The sequence below is a fragment of the Talpa europaea genome (genome assembly GCF_964194135.1).
Source record: "Talpa europaea genome assembly, chromosome: 7".
Taxonomy (NCBI): domain Eukaryota; kingdom Metazoa; phylum Chordata; class Mammalia; order Eulipotyphla; family Talpidae; genus Talpa; species Talpa europaea.
This window is the reverse complement of record NC_140074.1, coordinates 106,726,249-106,739,335: the sequence shown is the minus strand read 5'-3', so window position 1 is coordinate 106,739,335 and position 13,087 is coordinate 106,726,249. Positions and strand designations below refer to the sequence as shown.

The following is a 13,087-nucleotide window of genomic DNA, read 5'->3' as shown; positions in this document are numbered from 1 at the left end:
GAATAACCAGAGTATTTCTAAAAGTTTATATAAAAGAATGTCCAGTCCAGGGATACAGCAGTTAAAAATTAGAATAGTCTGAATATTTAAATATGATATATTCATTATGATGAAATACTCTCAAGTCATTAAATATCATGTTCTCAAAAAACATTTTAAAAATTTACAAAATTTCCTCAAAAAACATATTACAAAAGGGTTTTTCTATTACAATACAGTTTATGTAGAAAAAAAGTCATATTATAGAAAAGACAGCAAAAATATAGAATATATTAATAATTATTATCTCTTGGTGAGATTGTAGGGTTTTTTTTAATAATTGCTTACATGTTCCAACTTTTCTACAATGAATATAATTTAGAAACCTCAATCAATATGGTCTTTCAGTTAACAAATGGTAGAGCTAAGCCACAAACCTAAGACCTCTAGATTATGTAACAAGCAATCTTTATTTCTCTTCAAGGTCATGATCAGCAAGACAGCGAGGAAAAACTATTCTCCCTTCTTTGATCCATGGCCAAATTATTCTGATACACTTTTACCTACCTGGATTCTCCTTCATCCTCCACATGTTCGCAATAGACAGAGTTGAGAGCACTGACTCTTTTATAATCTTGAGGGGTCAGATATAAATATTTGTATCCCTGTGAAGCACAAATTGTTTTTAACTCATTATTTGCCATCATCACATAACCAGAAGACATCGCAGAGCATGCATTATGCAGCTTCTTCCAAAGCTAGTTTTAAATTGCCACATCACTTCTTAGAGTTACTGTCTAATAGAATACTAACACAGACAGTCCACCTGTGAAAGATGGAAGTGCCTATTTCTCCAGTCACTGACTGCCCTTGAAACAAGATGTTGGACCGCAACTTCAAGTATATTCCATTCATTTCATTTTCCTCAGGATTAAAGGGTCATTTTCTGACTTTAGTGACATCTCTATTAAAGATATCGACACAAAATTAAAGAATTGTGTTATCACTATTTTCTATTTTCTCAAATCCATAGTAATATCAGAATATAAGTGGTCTAGGGGATGATTATGAGGAACACAATCTAGGACTTTAATATTATTTGTTTGTAATATTAGATGTTTGTAATAATCAATGAACACTGAATTCATGCCTTTTGCTTTTTCAAATAAACTGCTAGTTCCTACTGACATTAAAAATATTATACTAGTATTTAATAACCAAATTATTTTTATACATATATACTCAGTTATATGATATGTGTGTATAACTTAAGGGAACTAGTCACTCAGTCCAAAAAAAAAAATAAATTGAAAACATTCAAAATACTATGAGGAAAAAAATACTATGAGAAATTATGTCCATCATTTAATTCAAAACATTTGTCCCACAACAAGCACGACATGGAAGAGACATGCATCTGTCATTGGTTTTGCATGACTCATGATGTACTGAACTTATTAGCACATCAGTCAGCATGCCATTTATTGAAGGGGAGATACTGTACTGTTCTGGTCCTGGAAAAATAGGCATGAAAAAAACAGACAAAAAAATTCCTTTCCAAATCAAACTTTTCTTCTAGCATGAGAAACAGAAAATATATAAAATAAATAAAATATACCATGTTAATAGGAATCATGTTCAAGGAAAAACTAAAATAGAAAAGAGATTTGGGAGAGTTGAACTTTTAGAGAGTAGCCAACAGTCAAGGTTTCACTAAAAGTGTCATTTAAGTAAATTGCTGAGGAAATGAGACATGGGGATATCTCTAGGCAAAGGCCTAGGCAGAAGGAACTCTAAGAGCGAAAGCACCAAAGCACATGTGTGCCTTGCAGGTTCAAGGCAGTAAAAAGGCCGAGTGGGAGAGTCTGGGTGGAATGAGGAAGAGTGCAGCAAGAAAGAGGGCAGAACAGTGTTGGAAGGTCAGTCTATGAAGCATCTTGTAGGTAACTACTGTATGTATGGTTTTAATCAGAGGAAGGTTTTGAGCTGTGATCTGATTTGTATTTCAACTGGATCATTTCATTTTCTATTGGGAGTAGACTTCGGGGGTAGAGGAATAGAGGGGTAAGGTAAGGGCAGAAGAGCCAATATGCAAGCTGCTGCAATAAAGCAGGTAAGAACTGACAGTCACTCAGATTAACATGTGGTGGTGAAACTGGTTAAATGTGGTTGAGTTCTGGATGTATTTTGAAGGTTGAGATGTAAACCTGGTTTACTGACAGCAAAGATGAAGGATGTAGGAAAAAGCAAGAAGTCAAGAAACTCCAAGCTCTTTTACTTAAATGAAAGAATAGAGGTACTATTTATTGAGATAAGGAAGACTGTGGGAAGAACAAATTTAAGGAAGAAGATAAGAAGTTACATTTAGGCAGATATGTTAGGTAGAGATGCTCAGTCTGAATATATGAACCTGAAGCTCAGGAGTAGAACATAAATTTGGAAGTTTATCAGTTTATAGATGGAAATTAAAGCTTAAATTGGATGTGATTACCAAGAGAAAGGGAATAAAAAAAAGGAGAGGTCAGGTGGACCAAGCCCTTTTCTCCCTTCCACCCCACTCTAGGCTACGCTGCCAAAGCACCAGGTGAGAGGACACTGGGTGTTGGTAGGGCTGAGACTGAGGGGTCAAGAACTTTGCTGCAGCGTTTGAGAACTTGTTATCTGTCTCCATTCACATTGTTTTGGGGCAGGGGGAAGGGGAATAATCTAAGAAGTTGAGATAAAATCCATCTAACATAAAATTGGCCATTTTAAAGTATATAATCCAATAATTTTTAGTATATTCACATATTACACAATCATCACCACTAATTCACTAATTCCAGGACATTTCCATCACTGCCCCCTGTACCTATTTGCTGTCACCAACAATTTTTTTTTAAAAGATTTATTTATTTATTTATACAAGCACTGGGTACAGTCAGAAGCACAGGAGGGTGAGAGAATTCACCAGAGTCAGAGCGGGAAGCAGAACAGGCAGAAGGACCGAAGTACACTGCTGAGGGGAGCAGCGGGTGCGGCAGGAGAGGTCTGCGTGCCATGTGGGACCCTAGCCGGTGGCCGGGGATTGAACCGGCGCTGCAGAGGCTGTGGGCAGCTTCGCAACCCAGTGCTCAACCGCTGTGCCACCAGGGAGGCCCTCACCAACAATTTTTATAGACGTAAAACAAATGAATTTTACTAAAGAAAAATTTACATGCAATAAAATCCATCAGTTTTAAGAGGTGTAGCTTGATAAGCTGATAATACAAACACTTGTATAATCACCATAATAAAAATATAGACTATTTCCATCACCCTCTGAAATATTCTTACTTTTGGAGATGTGAAAGGCAGCAAAGGAAACTGAAAAGGAGCACTAGGACAATGAAAAGGGGACACTGGGGTCTGGAAGCCAAGAGAAAAGAGCGTTTTTTGTTTTTGGTTTTTAAAGATTTATTTATTTATTTTATACAAGAACCAGGGTACAGGCCAGATGCGCAGGAGGGCGAGAGGATTCACCAGAGACAGAGCGGGGAACAGAACAGGCAGACTGATGAAACACACTGCTGAGGGGTGCAGCGGGCGCAATAGGAGAGGCCTGCCGTGCCATGTGGGACCCCCACCGGCCGGCCTGGGATTGAACTGGCGCTGCAGAGGCTGCGGACAGCCTCACAGTGTGGTGTTCAACCACCTGTGCCACCAGGGGAGGCCCGAGAAGAGAGTATCTGAGGGATGAAAAAGTGGCCAACTATGTCAAAGCTGATAGAAACAGCTAAATAACTAAAATGATGACTGAGATTCACAGAAGAATTTAACATTATGGAATCAATGGTGACCTTGACAAAAGTAGCTACAATGGAATGGTGAGGGCACAAGCTTAAGTATACCGGGTTCCAGAGGGAGTGGGAGAAGAGTATCTGGAGATAGCAACAAAGGTCAAGTCTTTCAAGAAATTGTGCTGTAAAGTGAAGGGAAAAATGGGGTAGGTGTAGCATCTGGAAGGATAAATGTTTGGATGCTAAAGGGGTAGATCCAGCAGAAAGGGAAAACAGTGGAGATACAAAAAAGAGGGGGAAAGGTGTTGATCTACAGCCTTAAGTTGCAAGAAGGGGAAAGATCAAGCATATAAGAGGTGGAATTGGCCTTAGATAGGAACAGGGACTATTATCCAAAATACAGAGGGAAGGCAGCACTTGGGAGCACAATGCAGATATGTGGGAGCCTGGAGGTTCTCTTTAAATTGTTTATTCTCTCAGTGACAAAGAATGGGATATTTGAAACTGAGCTGATGGGGAATGAGAGGATGAGCTGGGGTGTAGGGCAGGACCATTAGAGAAGACGAAGGCAAAGATCCAGGAGACTAGACTAGAGGATGGGTTCTCTGTGTGGATATAAAAATCACCAAGAATTAAAATAGGACAAGTAGTATTGGAGAGAGTGACAATGTGCTAGCAATTAAAAGATGAAGAGAATGAGAGGGAGTGACCAAAGGGTCAGGGAACACTACAATCATGAACAGAGCTGCTGTGGCACAGTCTTGTGATATGAGATTCAAAGATGGGGGTTTTCAGAGAGAAGGGAGGTAAGTGGAAGTAGCAATAAGGTACAAAAAAGACATTATTCCCACTCGAGGCTCAGTGGTAGGGGAAGGGAAAAATGAGTCACTACTTAAGAGGCTATGGGGAAGCAGTGTTTTAAAGAAAGGACAGACATGCTTCAAGTAGAGTAAGAAGGTTGGGAAAAAATCAGAGAAGCTGAGGATATAAGGGATTTTTGCTGATGATTGACCCTCTATCCCAGAAGCTCTATATTTGCTGATGATTGACCCTATATCCCAGAAGCCACAGTGGTACGGTTTATAGACATGTATCTTTTTGGCTTAGCATGTCTCACACTAAATGCACACCTACTACTTCATCTTATGTTAAACCAAAGGAACAGCAATCGATTTTAGAATTGGAGGAAATTCTATGAACATGAGACAATTTGTTTCCCATGTGATTGCAGTTCACCATAAACGCTGACTTTCTAACTTTAAACCTCTACCTCTCCCTCAACTGTCTCCTCATGTACATGTGTACACACGTGCACACACACACACACACACGGGCACAATAACCACATAGTGTTTTAATATCATTTTTTTTTCTCAGTCTGTACCTTGTAAGGATCCTCAGGATCTACCCAGGCTACGTGAAACATGTGACGAATTTCCTCTGCCAGTCCAATTCTTGCTCCACTGTTGGCTGCTACAAAGATACGTGGGATACCTTCTGCCCTGGCAAGCTCAGAAGCTCTGAGAAACAGCAAATCCTCCTGGGGGCCAAAGGACCCAATTCGGTATGTGATGTCATTGCCAATAACGATGATATCTCGGCCTTCTGGATATTCAGGACTTTTAAGGGTCATTTTCCAAGCTACCATGCCAATCTGCAAAGGTGTAAACAAACAAATACAAGCGTCTTACATGGAGAATTTATTTTCAGGTTCCTTGAAGATATCAGACTGCACCTAGACACAGCCTGTGAAGATATGCCCTGCAATAGAGTCAACCTCCCTGTGGAAAACGAGAGCAAACCTAGCATGCTTCTCTAGATTATGGTGGTAACTGCTGTTTTAGTATGTATTTCACAGCTGTCTCAATTCCTTCTGTAGGCCTTCTCAGAGAAGATGGAAAAAACAATCCAAGGGCACTCGAGATATGTGTGCCAGAATGCCATGGCACTGGGAATTACATTCAGAACTCTCGCTTTACTACCCTAGCTACTAAGACATCCCAGACTATTTCTATCTTTTGTGAGATCTTTAATCTCTATCTGTTGAGATTCTTTCTAAGAAATCTTCAACACATAAGAGAAGAGCAGAGAGGGGAGTACCTCTCTCATGGGCCCTGAAACTTTTATAATCCTGGGCTCTTACTATCCCCAGCATTTGCTAGGAATGACAACAATATTCTTTGCTGGCTTGCTTCAGCTATTTTCCATTTCTGTGAGACTTTGCTATAGCTCAATATTGCATCCTTGTGAGTGACTCTTGCCTTTTTCTTTCAATACCAGAAAACCAAAGTATGCAAGCATTAATCTCTTCCTGCATTATGATAAATGTAAATCTCTCATCTCTGTTCAGCAGCATCTGACCAGCCACACAAGTAAATGATATTGACGTAAAAGGTAGGGGTGGCATGTCTCTACCCCAACCCTCACAGTTCTCTCCTCTTTTAATTCCCTTCTATATGAGAACTAGTCAATTCTTCTACTTGTTTATTCACTAGTTTCATTTCTTTTCTATTCACTCACACCCCAGTTATAGCTGCAGTTTTTCATGTCTGCCTGTTTGTTTCCCTATACCTGGATAAGTAATGTTTTCCCTTTTTTTGTTGTTTCTTTCTGTCATACCCCTCCTCCTTTAAACCCCCACTACTCACCCCCAAACACAAAGCCTACCAGATGAGCATTCTTGGTCCTGCCTAATGGAGCCCAGCCACATCTGCAGCCTTGGTCCCTCATCCCCAGGCTGCTGCATATCACCTCATTGGGGAGCCGGCCATCAAGAAGGGCCATTAACAGATGTAAATAGCAGCATCCCTGGAAAGCCACATGCATCACCCAGACTCAACCGGGCCAGTGATCATAAGCTCTGAGTACACATTCCTCAATCCAATTGCACATCCACTGTAATCAGGCTGGTTGAAGCATTCCACACAGCTATTTGTGATTCTCAGCATTAAGAAATATATATATATGAAACACCCACAGATAAATATAAGCTATTTAATATATCATACCATTGGCCAAATACAAATCAAAATGGATATAATACAGGAAATACAGGGAAAAAATCCAATCACTTTCTGAGATAAGGAATTACTTTCTCTGCTCATTAAAGACAGAAAGAGGGAGAAACAGATGGTCCAAAAAATAGCACAGAGCAACTCCAAATATCAGGATAATTTTGGGTATGGTTTTTAAGAGGCTGTTTAATATACCTGCTTTCTCAGGTGGCCCTTTAACCCCACATCTCTTTTGTTTTTCAAGAAGAAAAGGCTATTTCCTCTAAATGCATTTGTGGTTAGGAAGATTGGGTTTCATACCAAATTTTATGATATATTAACCTTAGCCACCTAGGCCAGAGGCAGCTTAGATATAAGCTCTGAAGAATCTACTTTAGCATTTGCATGCTAATGCAAACACTGTGTATATGTGGCACTGGGCAGGCAAATAATACTCTTATCTTTTGTTATTACCTGGGGACTCAGTGTCACTTGGGCAGTCAGTTCAACAATTGGCCAGGTCATTATGCTTACAATATTGACTTCTAATTAGGTGTCAACACAGCAGCACCAAGAATACACTACTCTTTATCAATATCTTTCCAAAGTGTGTTCCTCATTGACCTTCCCTGCGCCTTTAAAATGGAGACAGCTACCCCAGCCCTAGCATAGCAAGATTCCTTTCTGGAAGAGATTACATTTTTGAGTAAGCATAATGGATAAACAACTAAGAAAGCATCTGTTGCTTAATTTAAATGTCTTTACTAGAGAAATAAAGAATGTACCAGACTGGTGCAAGTGCACTTAGCAGAAATAATATGGAATGATGAACATAAGTTAATAATATAAACAAAAACACTATTGACACCTAAATGCAATGTATATATTGACACCTAAATGAATGGGCTCCTGGAACAGAAAAAGGACATTAATAGGAAAAGTGAAATTCAAAACAAAGTCTGTACCTTACTTGACAGTATCACACCAGCGTTAATCTCTTAGTTTTGATAATTATATCACAAGAAGCTAGGTGAAGCTATCTTTGTAACATTTCTATAAATCTAAAATTGTTTGAAAATAAAGTTTAAAAAATAAATGTCATTACTGTAGGGGAGGAGGAGGGATGGGGTGAGAGGGAGGGAGGAGTACAGGGGACTGTGGTGATGGTGCATGGGTGCCTTGGGGAAGGAAATTCTATGGGGACTCAATCTGAGGGGGTGGGGGGAAGCAAATATTGTCTAAAAAATGTAAAAAATGATAAATGTTAAAATAAAATAATAAAAAATAAATGTTATGATAAAAATGTTTTTTTGGAAGGAAGGAAGTGGGTTGGTGAGGTCATTGTTAGTATTCCATATGAACACTTAGGAAGTGAAGGCTATGAACTATGAACAGCATTTAACAATACCTGTGATGCAAAAAATATGAAAAGTGCATGTATTTGTGAGAGGCAACAATGTGGTGGTAAAGGGCACACAAATTCAGAAGCCAGTTCTTCACAATCAGAATTTAATAGAATCTGACTTTGACAGAATAAGAGATTTTGTTAATTTTCTAGTCACGTAACCTTAGATAAGCAGCTAACCTCTAAGTGCCTCAGTTTCCTCAACAGTAAAATGAGGTAAGAATAGCTAGTGTAGTTCAGTTTGTTGTGAAAATTAAATACATGTTAAAACTTAGAACAGTACCTGGCACATAGTAAGTGTACTGGAAATATGAAAAAGCACACACACTTTTTCTCTTTCCAAAAGCATGATGGAAAAAGGAAAACAGATAAAGAAATAGCAAAATAAGATGATGGCTATTTTAAGATGAAGGGATTATTGTTTCCCCCATTTTCCAAATTTTCTTTAATGTGTCTATATTGCATTGATAACTTTTTTGTAATTTAAAAAAGTGAGAAAAGATTGTGAAATACCTTTTCACTGGATGACAGGTAAACAGGAACTTATTGTTTCCAGCATACATTTGAACACTCCAAAATAATAAAATTTCAAAGGAAAAAAAACTCTTACTGGCCTAATGGATTGCTCATATTTTAGAGCAACTGACTCTAGGTTTTAATCAAAAGATCCTATTTATATAAAATTAGAAAGAAATATAAACATAAGAAAATTAAAAACCAAGACTCACCCCAAAGGGAGAAGGCTAAAAAGAACTGTCACAGTTTGTTAGGGCTATAGTCTCCTTTTTGATAAAAGAAATGCCAGCAATGATGTGGTAGAATATAAACATATGTATATATAGATTTATACAATATTAATATCTCTACCTGAGAAGTAACTGCTTCAGTGTTTTTCTGGTCTGATGGTTAAATACATATTTATACTTTTAAAGTCAATATTTGTACAATAGACAAGAACATTGCCTATCAGTTAAATACATATTTAGGACTGTACCACATGTATTACAAACATGTACTAAAATCGAAAGCTTATATTTATACAGAGCCTTTCATCTTGAAGGGGGCTAAAGAGCTTTACAAACATATGTACATAAAAGGACGTTTACACTGATAGGCAGGCAAGGTATCAATTCTCCCACTCCCCTATTTCTTCCAGCAGTCCCGGGTAGAAACACATGGTGTCAACAGATGCAGATCTGTAACAGCTGCAAAGACATGTAACACAATAATCCGCGTTGTGATGCAGTCACCGAGCGAGGGCTGCAACTTGAGAACAGCAGCTGCTCACCTCAGTGTGGAAGCACCACGGCCATTTCCAGCTTCATGTTTTTAAATTCTTCTCTACCAAACCCAACTAATCACTTGACAAAATTGAATTTGATACTGGAAATGGCTTCTGAATGCAAAATACTTTCGGTCTGATGATGAGAACTAGGTTGAAAAGTGTTTCTCCATGCCCTTGTTAAATTTGGACAGAAAAAAAAGAAGGGGGTCACAACATCAGGAGAAATGGTTCAAAATATTCTAAGAATACATCTGTCTCATAGGATTAGGTCATTACTTCAAAAGACAGCTATCTCCCCCACCCCCATTTAATTAGGACACCGTAAGTTTTCCAGTCAAATTTCTTTAAATAGATGGGTTGATCTGTATTATACACATGATGGAGATTTTATATTGAAAATTTTGCGTCACTATAAGAAGCACATACCAGTGCGACAACAATCAAGAATGTGACATTCACTGATTTGTCTAAGCCCAAATTGCCTTTTACAGTAACTGAAAAATAATGACCGAGGAAAATCCCATCATTGGGTCCCCTTGTTTTGGCTTCTTTCTCCCTCCAGTGATTTTATGCAGGTAAAACCTGGTGAAAGTGACACCCCAGGCCTAGGGGCTAAGGTGACCTGAAGAGCTGGAGGGAGCAACGAAAGAGTACATACCCTGAGAGGGTCTTGTGAGAGTGGGTGGGCCTCAGGCCTAATGAGTTTCAGACTCAGGGTTTGTAGCCCTGGCAATGCTGCCAGTTTTTCCCTTGATCATGCCTCACTGAGACACTCACTAACCAAGTAGTTCTAGGTACTTACTGCCAATTATGTTTTCATTAATGTAGTCATAAATCATTTTTTAAATATTTAATTTCAGGGTTTTTTTTTTTGATAACAGAATAGTCTAGTTAGCAGAGGACTTAGATTCAGGGTTGTAAACCTAAAATAATTACCTTAAATATGAAAAACCAAACATCAAAAGAGTTATTCTGATAAGCTAAGGATAAACAGAATAAATATTTGTTTTTGTTATACAAGTTCTAAGGAAGAAAATATTTCTTTGGGCATAGTCTGATTTGGAATAAAAAGGCGCAAGTGAGGGAGGAGGTAACGGGGAGGGGGAAGCAAGCAGAAGAGAACAGTCTTATTTAACTGTTTTTATGTGGGTAAAATGATTTGTGCCACAGTATTTCCATAAGAAGTGGGACCATTATTTTCCTGTAGAAACACATTTGGTTTGAAAAGTATCACTGGACAGGACGTGAAAATCAAACCGAATGAATTATTCACAACCTCCGATCAGAGGTGATCATTATTTCTGATGCTCCAAACAGTGATTAGGATTCTGCCCTGAGATGTCATTTTCTCGCTGAGTAACACCAGTGATACAGAAAGACATTATCTATCTATCCATATATGTATTTTTTTTCCTCCTGGGAGGACCTTGGTTTAATGTTACTATAACAGATACTAAAAAACATGATAATATTAACGTTTATTCTGATGGTGCCCATAAACACCATTAGTCTGACACAAAGTGTCAGCGCTAATCATGACCCAAAATTAACACCAAAATTGACATCAACATTAATTGTACTATCAGTGTGAATAGGATGTGCAAGTGTGCACATGTACACACACATGCACTTTCCAAAGCTACTGTTAATACAAAATAAAACAACATGAAGCTCAACAAAGAAATTTGAAGAGAAAGCTAAGGGGCAAAACAAGAACAAGATTTTATTTTTTAAGGATGTAGGAAGCATCCATCAACTCAAGATATGTTATGGGAAGCAGAAAAGGATTATCTACTTCAGTTGGCTTTCTTATTTCCCATACTTTGGAGTTCAGTTGTAAAAATATCTTTCTATATAGGCTTAAGCACAGGTTATACTGTTCCTGAGAGGCTGAGGCTTCATTTCCATGCTAAAAGTCAAAGGTGAGTTTTTCTGGTAAAGCTTGCAGTAGCAATTGTTCTACTACTGCTAATGCCAGGAGGATGACCACTCAGCAAGCTCTGAGGCAGCAATACAAAGAATTCGAGCATCATAGAGCCAAGACAGACCTGCATCATGAAGACCAGAAAGCTAAGACCCTAGAGAGAAGGAATCTGAACTTGACTTCTTTTACAGACACTAACAAAATGTTATGCCTTCCCCACCCCATTTTGTATATTGTACAGAATATTAAATCTTCATTTTTAGTTATATAGTATCAAAAATACAATTTTAATGTTAGAATCTCATGAAGAAATGTGTATATGTGTATCTTTTTTTTTTTTAATGTGTATTTTTAAGCCATGAGGCAATATTTACCTTCATTTGTGCATTCAGAAAAATCATGCTGAAAAAATGTCAGTGTCTTTCTATATTGTATTATCTGCTGGATATCATGTTCCATTGCCTGGCATATGCTCACATAAAAGAGCTGAAAACAATTTTCTTAAGAGCTGAAAAACTCTTTTTTCATGCTTGGATAATTCAAAAATTGCTAAACAAACCTAACTCAACCCTTCTAAAAAGAAATAAAGGATAAAAAATACCACTTTTCAAGAAAAACATTTCATTCCAGAGGTAATTCTTTGAAAACCAAAGATTAGAAGCAATAATTTTGATCAAGGGAATTACTTTTCCCTATAATATTTATATACATGAAACCACATTAAATATATATATTTAATATATTATAAATACAATAACAAAATATTTATTATATACATGTATATATATTACATACACACATACACACACAGTACTTTAATAAGCAGGCCAATATTTAAAAAAACATGCAACGGAGCACATACGAGTCAGTGGTATTTGAGGAATGAGGCACATGATTAATTAGTTGATATGGAAATTAACCAAGTTGGCCTACCACAGTTCTAGAAGCCTTGCCCATTAATCACATAAGCGAATGTTGAACTCTGCTACTCCAAGCTACACCTCATCCTCTGGTGTCATCTGTTGCTGTCCTGATGTTCATTATTGCCTCAGTTAGAGCTGTAAAGTTTCTTGACACATATCATATCCCTATTCATAAAATCTTCTATCTTAAGAGGAATGAAAATGCTGCCAAGTATATCATCCTTTTGTTCAAAGGCTGCCTCTAGGACTTCATTTTGAAAGGAACTGAGACACCCTCCAGAAGTGCCGTTTTAGTCGGCCAATGAACACTTTAGGGTTTTCAAAGTCAATCAAGCTCATTGGGCTTTTGTTTGCTACTAACGAAATGAATTAAAATTAACTAATCAACCTGATGAGAAAACTCCAACACCAACAGCAGTCTTTCCGAAGGAATCCTAGGAAAAGTATACGTATCCCAAAAGAAGTGTGTTTGAAATTCATTAGAAGTAATTCTATGGCGGGAAGACTTATCTTTCAAAATTAGCCTTAATATTTTTTTAATGAAGGATTCAATTCTGGTTCTGGGGATCATTTTAGACAAAGACTTATAGCCAAACATGCTTACTTAGAATTAGGGGGAGGGGGAAGAAAAAACATAATAATTCAAAATTAAACTATCTTACCACATATTCCATAACATGTTGTTTTCTATACTTGAAATTTCTATCTTGCTAGGCCTGAAAGGATTTAAAATTGCTTTTTCGAAGTTCTTGGCAAAAATAAGGCAAACACAAATTATGACTGTTTATATGTAATCAGTGGTATGTGCTACTTTTCTGCT

General features: G+C 37.6%; 1 protein-coding gene across 1 annotated transcript in view; it reads right to left on the bottom strand.

The window, feature by feature from the left end:
* Nucleotides 1–13,087, bottom strand: part of ACACA (acetyl-CoA carboxylase alpha) — a gene marked incomplete at both ends in the record, with an annotated part of 253,999 nt that overhangs the window by 59,249 nt on the left and 181,663 nt on the right. The window contains 2 exons of the mRNA XM_084237949.1: nt 547–644; nt 5,122–5,391. Coding sequence (XP_084094075.1) covers nt 547–644; nt 5,122–5,391 — 368 coding nt within the window. The remainder of the gene's footprint in view (nt 1–546; nt 645–5,121; nt 5,392–13,087) is intronic.